The sequence below is a fragment of the Mus musculus genome, chromosome X (genome assembly GCF_000001635.26).
Source record: "Mus musculus strain C57BL/6J chromosome X, GRCm38.p6 C57BL/6J".
NCBI classification, from domain to species: Eukaryota; Metazoa; Chordata; class Mammalia; order Rodentia; family Muridae; genus Mus; species Mus musculus.
This window is the reverse complement of record NC_000086.7, coordinates 13,621,162-13,641,982: the sequence shown is the minus strand read 5'-3', so window position 1 is coordinate 13,641,982 and position 20,821 is coordinate 13,621,162. Positions and strand designations below refer to the sequence as shown.

Genomic DNA, 20,821 nt, shown 5'->3' with positions numbered 1-20,821 from the left:
CACTGATAAGTGGATACTAGCCCAAAACCTAGGATACCCACGATATAAGATACAATTTCCTAAACACATGAAACTCAAGAAAAATGAAGACTGAAGTGTGGACACTATGCCCCTCCTTAGAAGTGGGAACAAAACACCCATGGAAGGAGTTACAGAAACAAAGTTTGGAGCTGAGATGAAAAGATGGACCATGTAGAGACTGCCATATCCAGGGATCCACCCCATAATCAGCATCCAAACGCTGACACCATTGCATATACTAGCAAGATTTTATCGAAAGGACCCAGATGTAGCTGTCTCTTGTGAGACTATGCCGGGGCCTAGCAAACACAGAAGTGGATGCTCACAGTCAGCTAATGGATGGATCACAGGGCTCCCAATGGAGGAGCTAGAGAAAGTACCCAAGGAGCTAAAGGGATCTTCAACCCTATAGGTGGAACAACATTATGAACTAACCAGTACCCCTGAGCTCTTGACTCTAGCTGCATATGTATCAAAAGATGGCCTAGTCGGCCATCACTGGAAAGAGAGGCCCATTGGACACGCAGACTTTGTGTGCCCCGGTACAGGGGAACGCCAGGGCCAAAGGGGGGGAGTGGGTGGGTAGGGGAGTGGGGGTGGGTGGGTAAGGGGGACTTTTGGTATAGCATTGGAAATGTAAATGAGCTAAATACCTAATAAAAAATGGAAAAAAAAAAAAAAAAAAAGAATACCAGGGCTTTACATTTCTCCAGCCCATTCAATACGATTTTTGCTATGTTCCCATGTCTGATGTGTATGTGTTGAATTGAAGTGTTAAAGGTATTTCATGTGGTAAACCACAGTTTATTTCTTTCTGCTTTTACTTGTACATCCTTAAGTGTTCTGAGTGATGAGTATCATTGTATATATGCTCGTATGTATGTATCTGCATGCTCCTGTAAGAGATGTACCTGCAGTGAACTTGCTGGTCATATCATCACGTGTACAGTCTGTGTCTCACTGTATCAAAGTGTGAAGTGGATGGATAATTTATGAATGTGCATTAAGTCATTCCTTTTGCCAGGCTATCATGTTCTTAGCTTGACTGTTTGCTATTTAAATTCTTCACATTTTTTTTTCTAAGCAGCAATAGTGCGCAGTCTCACTTTTATTAGAATTTTATTATTTTCATCTGTTAGCAGAGATTTAGACATAAATGAATATAGCATCAAGTGATGTAAGATTTTGAAGTAATACTCATGTTCACTGACATTTCAACTCAGTCCCCAGATTACTTTATTTTTAGACATATTTAAAATTAGTATTAAGTGCCTAACTTTAGTAACTCTTTAGTGACTTGGAAAAAAAAAACAATGACATTTCATCTGTTTTGTTGTTAAATCCATGAACTTCACTTAACATTGTAACCGTTGTTAAAAGTGTTAGCTTAACAATGTATTCTGTGAAAATTCTACATACAGTTCTAAAATCTAGGGATTAATGTAAGCTTTTCTTTGCTTTGAACTACTTTGCAATTAAGCAAGTGAAAGATCACTTCTAAAGATCTGAGTTTTGGGCATATTAGGACTTTGTTCGATAATTTTACCAACCTCAAGAAATGAAGAGACTGTTTTATATCATTCATTTTAGTACATTTGCCTCAATTACCCTTAGTGCTGTACTGGGGCATTTTGACTGTCACGGACAGATCATGCAAGGAATGTCCTGGCTTAAATTCTGAAGTGCTTTCACTTCTGCTTGCTTCACTTTGAAACCTTCTAAAAAGAAGTTGACACATGATTTTGCGAATATTACTGGACATCAGGAAATACATGACAGGATCCAGGCAACTGTTGAAAGAGGAGAAAACCAGCATGATCTCGTTAGTTTTGTGAATGATTTCCTTCCAATAACAAGAGGACACATTTAGCTGTGAAGAAATGTAAATGAACCGAAAGGCATGGTAAGGCACAAAGCATATAGTAAAAATGATCAGTACAATAAAGGAGTTCCGGGCTGTTGTAGCATATTTGCCAGAGTTTGGAAATTTTGACCTCCGTTTAGAAATCCTCAGTAGATTCTTGCCAATCTTAATATATGAGAGGATTATCAGTAGGAAAATAAGCCAGAACATTACTACAAGAACAAAGTTAAAAATTGCTTCTCCCTTTGCATTATGTCTGTCTCTGTAATGGAAACACATTGTGGAATTATGACCTCCCTTCTTCAGTGTCAAAATGATCATAGTTAGAAATCCAGCAAGAGCAACCGTCCATACTATACAGCAAACATAAATACTTTGCTTGGTGGTTATTGCCCTTCTTTGTTGTATAGACCGATTGATTTTTATATAGCGATCCAAACTGATAAACCCAAGCAAAATAATGCTAATGTACATGTTCATGTAAAATAGTGTCCCCACAACTTTACAAAGAATCACACCTAGTGTCCACTTGTTTTGGTTGATGTGATACATTATGCGGAAAGGGAGGCAGAAGATGAGTAGAAGGTCTGCAACAGCCACATTAAGTAGATAAATTTGAATGGAATTTCTTTTACGGTGAATGCCCAGAAATACATAGAGGGCAATGATGTTTCCAACCAGTCCCACGAGGAATATAACAGAGTAGAAGGTTGTTAACACAGTAGATAGTAATTTTTCATCCATTGGACAGCTAGTGACATTTGGCACTCCTGAGAAATTTTGTGAGGCTTGGTCACTATAATTAGTTATAAAGTGCATTCCATGAGAGGAGCAAAGCCAGCTGTCAACTGAAGTAGTAGTCATTGTTACAGTGTGACTTCTCAACGTCTTCTGTAACTATCAGGAGGAGAGCTAAATGACATGCTCTTTGTACTTCTTTGTGTCTTCAGATTTTCCTACAACAGAAAGCCAAACATTGAGTCATTTGCTGTGATAATGACAGCTACTTTAACATAAAGCATAGATAAGGATTTCGTTTCAGACCTAAATTCTACTTGGTTCTATTTTGCTATCTACACATGCATTATTGCATCACAAAACAGCAGTAAATATGGTAGGATCTCTCTAACCTTTTCTGTTGCTGTGGCATGCTCATTTCATTTATTATATTAAAGTAAATAATTGAAAGAAAAAATAAATAATTGAAACATATGATAATATTTTCTTAGAGATACTGTTTTAGGACTAGAAATAGTCAAAAGAAACAGCAGCTCCTATTTTTTAAGGATGAATCTCAATGTCCCATAAAGGTGCTTCTAGCCATGAGTGAGCTGGGTCCCTTCCTGATCCTGCTTGACTTTAGGAATGCTTCCTGTTCTGCCCAGTCCCCTCATAGCTGGCATCCATTCATTTTGATATATGTTGTCGTGGTAGTGATGTACCTTTTCACAGTAAGAGTAAGAAAGGGGACCCTAAATTTCCTTCTTCACCTAAGACCAAGATAGGAGTATTAAAATTACTTATCTATAGAAATATGCAGTTCCAAAACAGACCAAGGTGGCACCTGCCTCCTTTCAGAGATTCTTGTAGCACTTCACCAGAGACCATACTGGTCAAATAAAACCAGATCAGATAGCAGATAGCTGACAGTAAACCTCTGCCAGCCTAGAAGCATAGGACAGTAATATAGATGGGAAACTAACTAAACATTAATTTTACCCTGGGTTATATCATTTGAGATTGTCACCAGAACCTTCTTAAGTATGTCAATTTTACTTGTTCCCAGTGCTACTTGCTATTGAACAATTCTTAGGCATTTGACTTTTGGGACCTACAATATATGTAAGGAGAATTCAAGAAGGTCTCCTCACATTCTTTTCTTAGAGCAACTGCCCTGTTTATCTGTAAATCCCTTCCGTGGGTGTAAGATAGAGTACAGATGAGACAGCTCAGAAGAGTTAAGGAACGTTGTGCCAAGCTTAACTACCTGAAACTGATCTCCAGACAGAAGAAGAGAACTGTCCCCACAAGTTGTTCTCTGACTTCCAGATGTATGTAGTAGCACATACTTGTCACAAACAAACAAACAAAAAGTAAATACTTCAAAGCAGGACTTTCGAAATTATATTTAACTTCATAATCAAAGATAAATGATCATTACTAAGCCTATTTTCTCATATGTTAAAAATGCAAAGTTTTGCCGGGCGTGATGGCGCACGCCTTTAGTCCTAGCACTCAGGAGGCAGAGGCAAGCAGATTTCTGAGTTCGAGGCCAGCCAGGGCTATACAGAGAAACCTTGTCTCGAAAAAACAAACAAACAAACAAACAAACAAACAAACAAATGAAAAGTTTTTATGTGAAACACTTAACCCCGATGCATAGTAAGTACTCAAAATAGTTGTCTTTAGGCCTGGGTCTTGTAGCTCAGTGATAGAACACTTGCCTAGTATGTGTGCAATCCTGGTTTAGGTCTCAGCACTGAAAAAAAAAAAAAAAACCTAACTTTAAAAAACTAGGTACCTAATGATCAATCTAAACATTATATATTTGTTTAAATACTGCTTGGCTATTACGACCAATATTAACAATATTGCATATTAACAATATTAAGACAGAGACCCTGTTCTCAGTAATCAGTTTTAGAGGACTGTATGTTGAAACCCTAAATGCAGTATAATAAAGTGTAGATTTTTTTGACTCAGGGTTTCTTTATGTAGCTCTGGCTGTCTTGGAACTTACTTTGTACATCAGGCTGACTGTAAACATCCGCATTTCTGTATCTCCTGAATGCTGGGATTAAAGGAATGCACCACCATCCAGCTATAAAGGGTAGATCTTAATTATGATAATTAATTTTTCATGTTGTCATTGTTTTATGGTACTGAGGATTGAACCCAAAACCTTGCACATAGTAGGCAAACATTCTACCACTGAATCACATCTCAGCACAATGGATTTTTCAGTTTTTTCTTCCTTTTAAAATTAAGCAGTTTTAGTATACAAAATGTATTTCACTAAATATGGCATTTTATACATTTGTTTTATTGTGCTTCCACTCTCCTCTGCCCATTGTCTGCTTCCCTCCCCCAGATTGTACCTCTGTGCTGTGATGTCATATGGATGGATAGGTATTTAACTGTATAATCCTCATGAAAGAAAACATTCAGTCTTTGTGTTTCTTCACCTTCATTATTTCTCCTTGTTCTACCTCCCTTAGATCCATTCCTCTCCCACAACCTCCTTCTGTTATATTTTTATATCTAGATTCTATATATGACCATGTAACATTTGTCTTTGCATAATCAATTTCTTGATTGGATGTTATATAGAGAGAAAATATTTGGAAAAATGTAGCCTCTCTTAAAACTATATTTTGGTCAAGTACAGGCTTTTAGTAGAAAGTAGCGTTCAGCTTTGAATGTTTACAGACTGAAGGCAGGTCTTGGTTTCAAGGAAGAGGAAGTGGCTGGTGAGGAGGAAGTTCTGTTAAGCCATCTTGAGAAAGGTCTCCACAATTTAGGACTATGGAAGGAGAAAGAGAGAAGGGCACTGGGAGGAAGGGAGAAAGGAATGAAGGAAGAGCTGGGGCTGTGTTGCAGATGCAGGAAGACAGATTTCACAATGCTTGTAGAAACATCCAGGCCTGTTTCTTGTGATCTGAAACTTAAAAGGAAGAAACAATCTAGGAAAGGTAGCAGGCTGCTGATACTTCAAAGTACATTGTCAGTAATGGGAAGAGAAACCTGTGCTGTGTGGTTGCACAGGAAGCACTCAGAGGCTCAGATAGAAACATCCATAGGTGAAAGGATACTGAGATTCAAGTGATAAGACTCAAGAAGGTGAATTGACTTGGAATAGGCATCTGTAAGTAGTTTTTCTTCCTCATAAAGTTTAAACCCTATTAGGATTAAGAACCAAGTTCGTTTTGTTTGCCTCTCTGTGTACCAGGTATTTAGCACAATAAATATTACTGAATGAAAGAAGGAGTTTGGAAAAGTAGATGTAAAGTGTTAAAAGTACAAGTACTGGAAGCTTCAACTGTATTCACAATAACACAATTCCCTGTCCTCTATCAGCAATGTAATATAACCATTACAAAAACTAACCCCATCTTTGGTTTAACTCAAACTTCTGTGGTATTTTAAATAAAAATTGTTACTGCTGACCTGAATTCTGTCTCAAGCTAATAGTCTCCCCTAAAATATCTTTTTTTATTAATCATCCCCAGTGGTATACTTAAGAAAGACCATGCACCAAACAAGAAGTAGAATTCAGATATTGTAGATATAAGTTGAAGGAAATAGGCACATTAACCTATAGATGAAAATGTTTTGCAAGGCCATGAAGAGGGTCTCCCCTTCTTATTCATGTGTGCAGAGATCCAAGCAAGGACAAGTACTGGAAAAGTGCAGAGACAGGTATTGTCTCCTTGTGAGGTAATGCTTTTGCAGAATGAAGCAGTCTAGCTCAGAAAGTACTAAGTCTTCAAGCTAGAGACCCAAAGCTGCAGCGCTCTATAGGAGGGATTCTCAGTGGTACTCTAGTCTGTAGATGAGCATGTCTTTGAAGATACCAATGTCTAGCTTCTTCCCAGATACCCTGATACAGTTGTTCTGGAATGGGTTTGATACGCTGGTTTAAAAATTCATGAGAGGTAGCCAGTGTGTACTCAAAATTGAACACTTGAGCTAAATGGTCAAATGATCAATTAGTCATTATTTAGCACTTACTGTGATCCAGATACTATTTAAACACATGATATAATTTCTTTTATATAGTCTTTTTTTTAAAAAGAACTTCTATTTAGTTTATGTATGTGAGTACACTGCAGTTGTCTTCAGACATCCCAGAAGAGGGCATCAGATCCCATTACAGAGGGTTGTGAGCCACCATGTGAGAATTGAACTCAGGACCTCTGGAAGAGCAGTTAGTGCTCTTAACCACTGAGCCACCTCTCTGGCTCTATATAGTATTTATAATAGTGTGTAAGATAAGGAAAGAGTCATAGGTACTGTGGTCTCAGAGCTCTTAAGTGGTAGTACCCAAGTTGGGGCTCAACTCTGACTCTCAAAGACCCTGAACCGCCTTGGTAAACTTCACTTCTATCATAACTGATCACCGTTTCCTTACTAATGTTAAATTCTATCAACTAAAGTAGTTTAAGAGGATTCCTTTACCACTATCTACTTTAGTTGTTTTATGAAGAGGTTGTACTGTCTAGCTTTGCTCCTCTGGAAGTTATTAATCTTTCCATTTGCTAGGTCCATAACAATATGCAAGTAAACCTAGATTTCATGGAATCAAATCATTAATCAGAATTTCTTATTTCTGGGCCAAAGAGCAATAATCAAAATGTTTCTAGGAAGATATCAGTGCAGAGAACATATCCCGAGACCATTTCTTCAACTCTAGTATTCAAGTAAAATTAAGTGATCAATAATAATAGTTGGACAAAAGCACGATTAGTGATGCTGCTAGTGTCAAGTTGGAGAATAAAGCAAAAGCCGTGTTGTTTCAACAACAACAGAAGCATGGCATACAGTGCCAGATAGTACCTGGCCAGCAGCAAGTGATTTATCAATCAATTCACAAGTTACAGCCTGTCTCAAATTTGGTAACTAGTGTCACCTTTAAAGTAAATTGGGAGCTGGGCTTGGTAGTTCATGTATGCCAGCAATCATAGTTCCTTTTGAGTCCAGGGCAGGAGAATCACAAGTTTACAGCAATGTTGTCTAACTTAGTGAGACCCTGCCTCAAAAGAACAAGTTAAAAGAGGGCCAGGAACATATCTAAATGGTAGAGCGGTTGCCTAGAAGTACAAAGCCCTTGGAGTTTGATATCCAATACTGCAAAAGCAAGGAAGTAAATGAGTCATCCATAAGTCATCTGGTATGTTGGTATCATTCACTCAGTGATCATCATCACCACCATCATCAGTATTATAATTAATTTGGGGAGGTCAAGACAGAGTTTCTCTGTGTAGCCCTGACTGTCCTGGAACTCAAACTCAAAGAGCAATCTGCCTCTGCCTCTGCCTCTGCCTCTGCCTCTGCCTCTGCCTCTGCCTCTGCCTCTGCCTCTGCCTCTGCCTCTGCCTCTGCCTCTGCCTCTGCCTCTGCCTCTGCCTCTGCCTCTGCCTCTGCCTCTGCCTCTGCCTCTGCCTCTGCCTCCCAAGTGCTGGGATTAAAGGCATGCACCATCACACCTGGATTCACTAATTATTCTTAAGGCTACTTATTCATATTTTACTTGTTCGCTATAAGAATTTGCCAGTGAAGATGAGAAATAAGTGAGCATAGCCTGTTGGCATGGCAGAGCTGACTTGTAGCTCATACAGTAGTCCCACTCATTCTCTAATAGCAGGTAGTGTTTGTTACTCAGCAAGCCCCATTCCTGTTTGCAGCCCTAAGTGAGCACTTGTACCCCAACTGCCACCATCCTACCTCCCAGATTTTCTTCAGTGGCTGTAGCCAAGAAAAGATCATGTAACATGTTATTTGGGTGTTATTTCTATCAATATCATGTGCTGAAATACATACCTATTTGACAATGGACTTATAATAATGACTGAATCTATTCAGGCCATACTTCAGAAGCTGCAGGAACTGCTGCATACAGAACAATTGAAAGCATGTTACTTGAAAAATAACGATATTAGTACTATATTTAGTTTTGTTATAAACTTAACTGTTTACTTTTAATTGTTTGAATTAATTTTTAAAAATATATTGTGGTTTATTTTTCTTTTCTAGAGTATTCTCTTTATTTAGTTCCAAAACATGAAACTTAAATTGTAACTGGTCTGTACCATAAGATAATAAAAATATAATAAAAATGTTTAAGATGGGGAAACAGTATAGCATTGTGAAGTCAAGAGATAATAAATAGGAAATCTGTAGTATATTGCAATTAAATTTACTATGTCTGAAAATAACTTTAGTTGATTCAAATACAACTGCAAATAATTATGACTACGCAATGCCAATAAACAATGTGACCATTGTTCTTAGTTATTCTATCCAAAAAGAAGTCTCCTTTGAAAAGCAAAGGTGTCGTCCAAAGCAGTTTACTCAGTGACTCTAAAAAACAGAGATTTGCTGAAAGCAGAATAGTGTTACCAGCATACATCGAGCTTCACTCTGAACATTCAAATAATCAAGTTTTAACTAAAACAAAGGCTGCTGTGTGTGGCTTTTAAAAATCAGAGAATACTTACAGTTGAAGCTTTCCTGAAGTAAAAGGAGTAAACCCAAAACTCCCTAGACCAGGTTGTGTCAGCTGGGCTCTTCCATCCGGTGGTGGTGGTGCAATTGGCTAGAGTTCTCTTCTTTTTTATATCCACATGTGGTACAGTTGTTTTTCCCCTTTTCTTTCTCTTTTCACTGTGACAGCCCTTGGGTCCCGTTTGGAGCTAAGAAAAGATACCACTCTTAGCAACAGCTTCAAGTTGAAGTTTAGGAAATTGCATCTTCTGTATGAGTCCCTTCTAGCCTAAACTAAAGAGCATTTGTCCCCTAAGATGCCAACAAACTATAAAATACAATCAGAAGTGGGCAGATGCTCTCTTTCCTAAGAAATGATGAGTGATGTCCTGTATGGATTTTAGAATATAACCCCTGAATTTCCATTTCCTTCCAGATTCATTTTAGAAGTTACTACCATCATGAAGTATATGAACTTTCTGCCCCAAAGTATACTAGCATTGCTAATAGTTGGCTTTTGTTTTGTTTTGTTTTTACTCTTTGGTTCTGCTGAAGTTTTATTTACTCTCTATATTATTTTAGTATCATTTTGTATCTTCCTTAAAGACCATGGATTCATTTCCTAAAACATCTTAAAATTTGGAGACTAGGTGGGATTTGTAGCACTATTTTCGCCTCAGCACAATAGTAAACTCACCCAAGTAAGCCGAAGTGCTCTCTCCTATTTCAAGGAAAAGATGCTGAGGCTCTGCAGCTTCCATTCTGGTCACAGTCCACTGTTTAACCACCATCAATTCATCTGTGTTACTGCTGGCCCTGCACTCGAGTGTCATTTCCCCTTTTGGTTGTTGTTTGGAACATGATTGTTATCCTCCAGCTTTGTCTAAATCTAACATTGTAAGTATTTCTGGAAATATTCTTCTGAACTTCATAGTCCCCAGAACTTTTAGTTTAGTTTTTTGAAGAATCATAACATGTGAGACCATAATTTTACATTGTTAGAATAAAAGTATTTTATAACTCTTACTTCCCCCTGAGAATCTCTGAGCAGGAAGATGGTTACTGTATCTGTCCAGCAGTATTTTTTTTCTTACTGTGGTAAGCGACACATACCACTAGATTTACCACATAGCCAGTTTTGACTCTATCATGCAGTGCTGCTCAGTGTACATATACCATCAGGCAGCAGATCACCATAACATTTTTATGATGCAAAATTAAACCTCTAAACCCTCTATACACGAATTTTCTCTGCCCCTAGTCTTAACATTGGCAACCATGATTCTGTGACATTGAGTTCCATTATAAAACCTTTTTGTGACTTGTTTATTTTACTTAGCCTACTATCATTGAGGTTCACCTATAACGTGTAACCTAATTTCCTTTGTTTTTAAGGCTGCATATTTCCAATGTTTGCCTATACTTCGTTTTCTTTATTATCTTTCAATAAGCATGTAAATTTTCTCTGCTTTGGGGCAATTATGAATATTGCAATATTGCTGCAACCAACATGAATATGCAAATATTTCTAAGATTCTGTCAGGATTTTCATGACTAAATGAGTCATAATGTGCTTTTTATCTCCTGAAATACAATATAAATACTAGTTTTGTATTGTACTATTGTCCTACACTTATGACATCCCATTTCAAAATTGCTTTTCAGCTTTTAGTGTTCTCATATTGTAGCCACATTTTCTCGCTGATGTAAGGTTTGAATATTATGTTCTAGTTCCTGATCATTCTGAACTTTGTCACCATTCCTTCATTATGTGAAACCCAACCCTAGTGAAGTTCAGCTTGCCACCTCTTCCAGTTCTGAACCTCCCCAGTGAAGATGAGGACTGCTGGCTACAAGCACACAGCCATACAGAATAGCCTATCTTCAGATTGGCAATCCAAAACCTTAAGGGGCCCTGCACTGCCAGAAATCCTTAGTGTGAATTCTAATGTCCTTAGTCCCGTAATTCTCAAAGGATGACTTCCAGACCAGTAGCAAAGTGGGATCAGGGGGAGGGGGAGGGTATAGGGGATTTTCAAAGAGAAAACTAGGAAAGGGGGTAGCACTTGAAATGTAAATGAAAAAAACTCTAATAAAAAATTCTTCATATATATATATATGTGTGTGTGTGTGTGTGTGTGTGTGTGTGTGTGTAGTCCCACATATATATATATCTCATTCAGAAGCTTGCAACTGAAGTTCATCTAGACCCAAGAGTCTGTGTGATTCTGGAGTTAAAATGTAAGGGCCATTGCCCTAGTTAATCCTCCCTCAGAAATAGCTTTTCACACCTTTGACCTTCTCAAACTGCCAGCAACCTCATTTCCTTCCCCACTCTCAGCTAGGAGTTGCTTTTTGTTTCTCTAATTAAAGAGAAACCCTTAGAAAGGAACCTCCTCTATATCTACAGGCACATTACAGGAAAGGTCTGTATGTCTCTATGTATGTTATTTCTTACTTTTAATATCCTACAAAGAAGGAGGGAAATATTGAAGCATAATCAAAGAAAAGAAAAATTAGACCTCTGAATATAATTTGTTTTGCAATTTTGAGTTTGGAAGTACAGACATGTTTTCTGTAATTAAAACCCCAAACTGTACAAGTCTAATTAAACTAAATGAGCCTCATTATATGACAAAATAAAAGCATAACCACATGAAGAAGTTATTTTAGGTTCCTTTAAAATAGGATTGGGGGTCAGGACATACTTTTAGACTTATGAAAAAGCTACATTATACAGCACAGTAATCAAAATTGGGAAATTTATATTAAAACAATACCATTATATATTTGACAATCCTTGTTACAAATTTCATCAGCTGCCCTAATAATATTTTTAGAGCAAAAATAAAAAGATGACATTTATCTGTGATACATCTTTAGTTTCACTGAAATCCTTGAGTCCAAAGCTAGTTTTGAAGAGCATAAGCCTGCTACTTTCTAGAATGTCTCTATTATTAGATCTGACTGCACTGTTTGCCAAGGATACCACAACATTATTTTTAAGTCCTCTGTTAGAGGCTCTGAACTTGGTAAATAAGTGAAATTTTATGATTGGTTTTTGAATACTTAAACAAAGAGTAACAAATGAAGCTAAATAAAACAAGAATGGCAGAAGGGTGGTTCAGCTGATAAAGGTGAGTGCCACCAAGCCTGGTGACTAAGTGTGATCCCCAGAACCTACACGGTGGAAAGAAAGAACTGACATGTACAAGTTGTCCTTTGACATGGCACACAATTATGCACACAAGGACATACACACAAGAGTGTAATAAAAAGCTTTGGAGAATAAGAGGATTTGTTCATACAAGGTGATAGGTATGTGGAAGTTTATTCATTTTCCTGCAATTGTGTTACACTGTTGAAAAGGGGTTTCTTCAATTCCACATGATCCTCTCGCTGCATCCCCTGCCTCCATTCCTAGCACAGAAAACTTTGAAACTTATCTTTACTTACTGTCTCCACACCCATTCCCTGCAGAACCTAGACCAATGGACATTTTTATGTCTATCATGCCACCAATACCACTTTTGTCATTGGTACTATTGACTTCCAAACTGCCAAAGCTAATCATCTGTTCTCACTTCTCAATTTAAATGGCTGTAGTAACACTGATCACTACTAAGCATTTCTTCTTGACAAAAATGTCTTTCCATTGGCTTCTGAGATGCAAACTCTGATGCTCACCTTGTTTCCCTGTCTGACCATTGGTTTCCATTTGCTAGATTCTTCTGATCTTTCTGCCCTCCATTTACCCACTGAGACCCAACTCCCATCGTCTTCTCTAATAGTAGTCACTCCCTCAGAAACTTCATTCATTCATTATCTTGGCTGTTGATCCCCAAATTCACATCTCTAATCCCAGCTCCTATCCTACCCTATCTTATAAAACTGAATAATAGTCTGTCTTTCAAACTCTTCCCCTAGAATTCTCCATTTCAGTAAGTAGTATCTTTATCTTCACTCCAAGGCTCATTGCAAGAACCTGCTTCTCAGGCTTGACCTCCTCTTTCAATGTATCCATCAGCAGCTCCTGCCAGCTTTACCTTTAGAACAGAAGTTCTTGCCATCGCTCCATAGCACCATCCTCTCATGTCTAAGCAGCTCAGGGGGCTCTTTTTTCTCATTCCTGTTTCTGTAGTTACTGGTCTGCAGAGTACTCAGGATGATCCTTTCTAAACCCCAAAGTGATTACAGTGCTCACTCTTCAGAGTCTCCGGGTAGTTTTCCATCATGATCAGTGTGAAATCCAGTGTGAAATCCAGTGTGAAATCCAGTGTTGACCATGGTTTTAAGGATGTGTGATCACATTTTCTACCACTCTGCCTTTGCTTATTCTTTCCTAGCTATCCTTCATATGTCTTCATATCCTTGATATGTCTTCATACATATCAAGCCTCTGCACATATCTAGACCTTTGCAGTTATTAACTTCTCTGCCCAGAGTTTGCTTCCATGTGGCTTGCTTTTTTTTTCTCTCCTCACCCTAGTCTCTGTTTGGATTTTGTCACAATAAGAAGGGCTCCTATGACACCCACCAAATAAAATAGCAGTTCCCTAATTTTACATTATATGCTTTGGGCTTATTCTCTCTCCATTTGTATCTATGGATATAGTTTTTTTTTTAACCTGGAGTTCAAATTTTATCACTCTTGACAGATAATTGAAAATGGCAGAATCCACATAGTGATGAGAATTTCATAGATTACAGTTTAACATTAACTTCAGAAGACATAATCAACAGACTATGAAGAGTGTACCATGAGCTTCTGACCCTAGGAAGGTGATAAGATGCTTCCACCGATGTGACCAAGAGACCCTATTTGGGTCTAAGCTATAATTTTCCCCCTGCATCATGCCCATGATTTCTCAGGCATGCAGGAGCTAGGAAAGAGCTCTGCACTGAGCAGCATCCACAGCTCGCATACATTCTTCTCACTGCTTTGTCATGACAGTTTGTTCACTATTCATCTGTATACCAGCTTTTCCTTCCTTCCTTCCTTCCTTCCTTCCTTCCTTCCTTCCTTCCTTCCTTCCTTCCTTCCTTCCTGTTGTTCTCATATACTATGCACACTTCTATTAGAGGATTCATCTTTCTTTATGACAGACTATGTACTTTTCCACAGTAGATTTCTGATGTTCTCATTAGGAAGAATAAGATCCTTCCCACTCCCATTTATATCACCATCAATATCTGTGTGGGTACACTAGCTCAGTTTTGTTGTACAGAGTGGTGGGGGCCTTTGTTTCAAGGCAACTTTCTTATCACCTAAACTTTAAAATGATACCAATTCCCAGCACACATACTGGGTGGCTTACAAGTACTTGTAAATCCATCATATAAAGAGAGAATAAAAAGTGTCATAACTTAAAAGGCTTGTCTTTTTATATTTGAGAATCATCCAAATGTACTGTTAGGTGTGTCAGAGAATAGAGTATGTGAGCAGACACCAAAGGTCACTACTACTACGTTCTTCTCTGACACCACCTCCAACAAACTTCCATAGAGAAATAGATGAAGATAAGATCCCATGGGAAAGCACATTGTTACCACAAGGTAGGAAGGAAAGCAGATCCACAGGCAATGCCCAGAAAGAAATCCCTGGGAACACAGCTCAATTCAAGTTAGTAAAACCCAACATCCACACCTTCCATCCCAGCACTTGGGACCCAGAGGCAGGCAGATCGCTGTAAGTTTGAAGCCATCCTGGTCTACACTACAAGTTCCAGGACAGCCAGAGTTACATAATGAGACCCTGTCTCAAACAACAACAACAAAATAGCCATTTGATATTCCTATTACTCTGGGGTAGAAAACATAAAGAAAAGAAAGAAGATGGGGAAGGTGAGCAAAGAAAAGACCATTGGCATTCCCTAAGGGTCAAAGTGTAGTGACTTTAAATAAAAGCACTTATGTAGCAGGAAGAAGCATGCCATGCATTTCTGCTGAAACAAATATAAACTTTAAATCAAATACAGAGACTATTACACACACACACACACACACACACACACACAAAGAAAGTATATCTGCACTTGTAGAATACCCATGCTTTCTGGGTGATAATCTTGGAAACAAATAATTCCTAAAGTCTTTAGAGAAAGAATTTAGAAGTGAGAAAAGGACAAAGAACTTAAGCATATAAAATAATTCAAATGCTTTTATTTATTATTTATTTTTTTTAAATTTGGGACAAGGTTTCTCAGTGTAGTCCTAGGTGTATGGAACTCATACACCTGCTTGCCTCTGCCCCCCTTGTGCTAGGATTAAAGGTTTGCACCACCACTGCTCAGCTTCAGAAACTTTTTTAAAATTGAAATTTGTTTTTATAATAGGTGTCTTAATACATGTAGTTTTTATTTTAGGGAGGGTTGAGAGGATCAGGAAGCAATTTGTAGGAGTCTCCACTTTGTGAGTCCCAAGTTGTCAGACTTGGTGGCAAGTACTTTTACCCTCTGAGCCATCTTGCCAAACCAATTTCCAAGTTTTGTTTTGTTTTTAAGTACAACTATATTGTATTATTTAGTTTTATGCAAATTGAACTCTTTTGCATTAAATTTTATCTTTGATTTGATTGTTGCTTTTTTTTCTTTTCAGCCCCACTGTGTTCTCCTTGCCTCAAAAGAAAACTCGGCACCTGTTAAACTTGGGGGCTTTGGGGTGGCCATTCAGTTAGGAGAATCTGGACTTGTTGCTGGAGGTAAGACCACTTTAACATGCTCCCCCTTCAAAACCTGGGTGGTATGTATGAAGATTGGAAGGAAGGATAGCTGGGAAAGAACGAGCAAAGGCAGGGTGGTAGAAAATGTGATCAGACATCCTTAAAACCATGGTCAACACTGGATTTCACACTGATCATGATGGAAAACTACCCGGAGACTCTGAAGAGTGAGCACTGTAATCATAGTGCACAAAGAGCTTACCATTTGGAAATTGAACTGGACAAATAAAGTCACCTCTAGTATAAATGGGTTTGCCTTTTAGGATCACAGCATGCCTAAGCTTAAATTTCCTACCATTTTCCTTTTTCTATATATCAAAGAAGCCTGCTAAAGTCATCAGCCTATGTGTCTGTGAAGAGCAAATGGAAAAGAATAACAAGGCTGGTTTTCTCATTAACCAAAACAAAACATGATTTTAAAATGCCTGTGCCATAGTAGAAAGTGAAATTTTTCACCAGAGTACAGAAGTGGATGCTAATTCAGATTCCACTATTGTAGAGTTTTTATGAATTCTTTTCCAGAATTCAGACCACAGCAGTGCCCAGGGTTTACTTCTATTTCTTAGTTTTGCAAATTGCAGTTCTCCATTCTGTACTGCTGGTGTAGGCAGTGCTCCGAATACTAACAGCTTCACGAGGAATCAAAACTTCATGAAGCATATCCTTTAGCATAGAGTCTTCAAGTCAATTTGCCAACCTTCAGAAAACCTCTGTTAAGCCAGGTGTGGTGATGTACACACAGAATCTCAGCGCTTAGGAGACTGAGGCAAGAAGATTGCTTTGAGTCTAAGACCAGCCTTGAGAACCTAGCAAGATACTATCCCATAAAAGAAAATGAAACAAATGCTCATGTTAAATTCAAATGCTTTCCAAACCCTAACTTTTAAAATAGCTGTCTGTTTCACAAGATAGTTCGTTCAATTTGATTGTGGCTAGAGCATCAAGCAGTAATAACAATGGCCATCTTCTGAAAAATGAGCCTGAATTATACTTGTATTTTAAAAATCACTCTCTGCCACACTGCTCTCTGAGATTAAATTGTGTTAAGATCTAATCTTACATACTTTTCTAGCTAAGTATTTCCTGTAAACATGGGAATAAGAGAAAATGAGCCACAGTCCTTTTATGTTATATGCTAAGATGATTTTGTGTCTGTTACTCTGGATCTCCATTCTGTTCATATTCATTGTAGCATAGACTATTTCACAAATCTTGATGGGGGTAGATTCACTAAGTTTGCCTCCATGTTCACCTCTTTTCCTAAAGACTATAAACTCATCCTCTAATTTTTATTTTTTCAACAATATTGAACTCACATGTTCATTATTCAAAAATTACTATTTTTATACTCTAAAAAGGTTTTATTTTACATTGAGAAAGAATTTTATATGGTCCAGAGTGGCCTCCAAGTTGTTAAAGAGTTGAAGATCTGAACTTGTGGTCCTCCTGACTCCATGCCTGAACAGTAGGATTACAGATACACCATCACACCCAGTTGTTGGCGCTGGGGGTGAGACTCAGGGTTTGGACATGCTAGGCAGGGACTCTGCTAAGCTGCACCCTAGTCCTAAAGTACTTTCTGGTAGTTAAAATATTGTCATTTCTTAATGTACCTTTCCATATACCTTTCAAATAACTATTTTAAAGATTACAGTACTTTAAAAAACACAATGTGAATAGGTAAGAGATACATGATTTTCCATAGGAAAAAAAGCTTTTCTTCTGTTTAAAGTACTTTTGAAATTTTACTAATATTTATCAATTTTGGAACAGAAAGCTCTTTTCCTGTAGATTGGAATCTTTGACTACCTGGGCTTCCAAAGAGAAAAAGATTATCTTCCTTTACATGTTCTACATACCAAAACCATGTAACTCCATTGCATTTCCCCTATCTAACATTCAACTGTTTAGAGAATCCACTTACTCTGAATACAATGTAGAAAACAATTACAGTGTAGTAAAACTGGTTACCCTTAAAAAGTCCTCTCCATTGAAAACTAACTACATACATAGGAGACTGCCTTCCTCTGCTTTTCATTAAATTGTATAGATTTGTGTCCCCTCATAATTTGCACCTCCTATTCCATTTGCTTAGAATGCCTATTGTCATTTTATCTGTCGCATTTAGGTGTTTGCTTGAAGACTAAGCTAACAATTATTGCCTTTTAAAAGCAAGCCTATTATAACTGCCCTAGTTATATGACCTATCCCCTCTTCCATCTAACCAGAACTATCTAGCTTGCTTACTTCCTAACAAAATGTGATCAAACATGTAATAGCAGCAAAGGCAAGAGTGAGTGGTAGGAGAGCCATGGCTCATCCCTCCAAATATCTGCCCCAGCTATCACAGTGCCTAGGTCCTGGCACGCACTCTAGAAATGTTTAAATGAAAGACTAGTGGCTAGCCATTTTCCAGTCAGTAGCAGATTATAAGCAACAAATCAAGACATGCCAGGACTTGAGAAAGCATGGTGAGAAGAAAGAAAAGGAAAGCCAGGTGACAAAATGCACAGCAGCCATCTGATACCACAGAGGTTCATCGTTACATACCTGTGAAGCTCCTGAGAGAATCTGGACTGTAGCATTGTTCCTTTGTTGATAGCCAGAGTGACAAGTGAAGTCACCACAAAAGGGCTAAATGCTGTGTAACAGCCTATGAAAAACTAGTGAGGAAATTGTAAAAAAACAAAAACAAAAAACCTACATATGAAGAAGATAACAGTGGTTGTATGTATGAACATTCAAATCCTAAAGTATTAAAAACATAACCACTCAGAATAACTCCCTCCCTGAAGTTTGAGGCAAGGGTTATTATTTTATTGAAATTAGCATTTAAATATTTATGTACCTTTCTGAGGTATTTCAAAAAGTTACATGTTTGGTTTGGTAATTGGTTTCCTGTTCTTAGAATTTTGTGATCAAAGTCATAAAAGTCAAGTGGTTAAGAGAGGGGAGGGAGAGGGAGAGGGAGAGGGAGAGGGAGAGGGAGAGGGAGAGGGAGAGGGAGAGGAGAGGAGAGGAAGAAAATTAGTAGCAAACACAAGGGGTTTAGTGAAGTCTTTCACATTCTACTGATGTTCTTGACATTAAAAAGCCACCACTGTTATCTGTCACCACTGAGCAAATTTTTGAACTCAAAGTACACATCTTCCTGAAGAAAAAGCATAAATTTCTTCATAGTGGGGGCATGCTTCAATTCATATTAATGGAGACCACATTGATGGAGAGAGCCTCTTTAGGATGGCTGGGCCTGACTGTGGAGGTTTCGATTATTCCTCACAAGGAGGCCCCCCACAATGAGTCACTCTGCCTGAGTAGGAAGTCGTAGGAGGTGCGTGTCAAAGTACCATCTGAACTTTTCAGCAGGTACCAAATGGGTTCTGGTAGCTGTACTTCAAATGGTACCCTGAGATATTCGCCCTGCTTTTTTTTACTCCTCGTAGCTCCTGCCCTGTCCATCAAAACAATGTTTATTTTCCTGGGACCCTGCCTTACAGAAGCTGCCAATGAAGTGGGAAGTTCAGTTCCCAATACTATAAAATCAATTTTGCTGCTTGAAGAAACAAAATCAGACAATCAAAAAAATTTTTTCTCTCATCAGGTCCTTATAGCCAATGCTGAGTTCTCATTGTACATTTTGAGTGAAGGTATTTTCCCTGCTAGAATCCTGAGCTTAATCTCTTCCTTTCAGAAGTGTGAGAGAGACAGCTCTATCAGGGTCCTTTCAGCAAAATCTTGCAGGCATATGCAATAGTGTCTGAGTTTGGTGGCTAATTATGGGATGGATCCCTGGGTGGGGCAGTCTCTGGATGGTCCATCCTTTCATCTCAGCTCCAAACTTTGTCTCTGTAACTCCTTCCATGGGTGTTTTGTTCCCCATTCTAAGCTGTCTCATGTGAGGCTATGCCAGTGCATGGCAAATACAGAAGTGGATGCTCACAATCAGCTATTGGATGGAACACAGGGCCCCCAATGGAGGAGCTAGAGAAAGTACCCAAGGAGCTGAAGAGGTCTGCAACCCTATAGGTGGAACAACAATATGAACAAACCAGTACCCCCAGAGCTCATGTCTCTAGCTGCATATGTATCAGAAGATGGCCTAGACGGCCATCATTGTAAAGAGAGGCCCCTTGGTCTTGCAAACTTTATATGCCTCAGTACAGGGGAACACCAGGGCCAAGAAGTGGGAGTGAGTGGGTAGGGGAGCAGGGCGGGGGAGGGTATAAGGGACTTTTGGGATAGCATTTGAAAGTAAATGAAGAAAATATCTAATAAAAAAATAGAAAAAAAAAAAAGAAGTGGGAGAGAACACAGAGTGACCTGCAGTAGAGGCGCACCTGTAATCCAAATTGAGGAGCTAACTAGCCTCTCCACCCCTGCTGAATTTGATAACCATCAACAGGCCTTGGCAGCATGTTCTCTATAGATGGGTTAAACGGTCTCTTAGGTTCTTTTTAAACACAGGACCACAGTGAGATAAAGTATTTTACAATCTCCAAAGTAAAAATAATCTTGGATTGAGCATAAGAGTCATGCAGATGGTCAAAAAACAGAGGAAGGAAGGGCAGGGCTGGGCCTGCAGAATGTAGACGAGCTGCCAAGTTGGTTAGGCAGTGGCCTGTCCCAAAGTCCTTTCCCGGCACAGTTGAAGCCTTTTATTCCTCCACAGAGGAAAAGACTACCTCAAGGCTACTCAGTGAAAGATGGTTATAGTGTACATGCAGCTCCAACCACATTCCTCCTAGAAAACTGGTTTTTGTAAGAGAGGGAGGAAAATATGAAAACGCTTTAAAGAACATGAGAGTCAAAGAGGATTGCGTGGGCGGGAGTTCCTGATTTTGCTTTAGTGTATGCTCTCATTCCCTTCAAATGTTTACATTAGGAATAAGCTAAGTATTCCCATTCCAGTAGCCACTGAGAATTGCTGATTGACCTAGGAACTTGGCAGTTAAAAGTCATCTTTTTGCCATCAAACTGTTGTTCACTTATGCATGCCCTCTTCCTGCCCCTGC

The 20,821-nt window shown here is 38.6% G+C and overlaps 2 protein-coding genes across 26 annotated transcripts in view; one reads left to right on the top strand and one right to left on the bottom strand.

Moving 5' to 3' along the window:
* Cask (calcium/calmodulin-dependent serine protein kinase (MAGUK family)) overlaps window positions 1–20,821 on the top strand; it is a 329,704-nt gene that overhangs the window by 204,801 nt on the left and 104,082 nt on the right. For all 23 annotated transcript variants that reach the window (XM_017318366.2, XM_011247434.2, XM_011247437.2 and 20 more), the window contains exon 6: window positions 15,686–15,788. In XM_017318366.2, the coding sequence (XP_017173855.1) occupies window positions 15,686–15,788 (103 nt within the window). The remainder of the gene's footprint in view (window positions 1–15,685; window positions 15,789–20,821) is intronic.
* Window positions 1,124–19,333, bottom strand: Gpr34 (G protein-coupled receptor 34). Of its 3 annotated transcripts, none has more exons than XM_006527625.4 (4): window positions 18,360–19,333; window positions 9,103–9,297; window positions 8,426–8,494; window positions 1,124–2,841 (listed from the first exon to the last, which is right to left on the bottom strand). In XM_006527625.4, the coding sequence occupies exon 4, from the start codon at window positions 2,747–2,749 to the stop codon at window positions 1,622–1,624; it is 1,128 nt and encodes a 375-aa protein (XP_006527688.1). In that variant the 5' UTR covers window positions 2,750–2,841; window positions 8,426–8,494; window positions 9,103–9,297; window positions 18,360–19,333; the 3' UTR covers window positions 1,124–1,621. The 3 variants fall into 3 exon arrangements, with proteins under 3 accessions (XP_006527688.1, XP_006527687.1, NP_035953.3); XM_006527624.4 differs by lacking the exon at window positions 18,360–19,333 and adding an exon at window positions 9,786–15,100; NM_011823.4 differs by lacking the exon at window positions 18,360–19,333 and having other exon boundaries at window positions 1,125–2,841; window positions 9,103–9,214.

What these genes read in the sequence shown, in the direction of transcription:
- Gpr34 (XM_006527625.4), bottom strand. Translation starts at nt 2,749, where the DNA reads ATGACTACTACTTCAGTTGACAGCTGGCTTTGCTCCTCTCATGGAATG.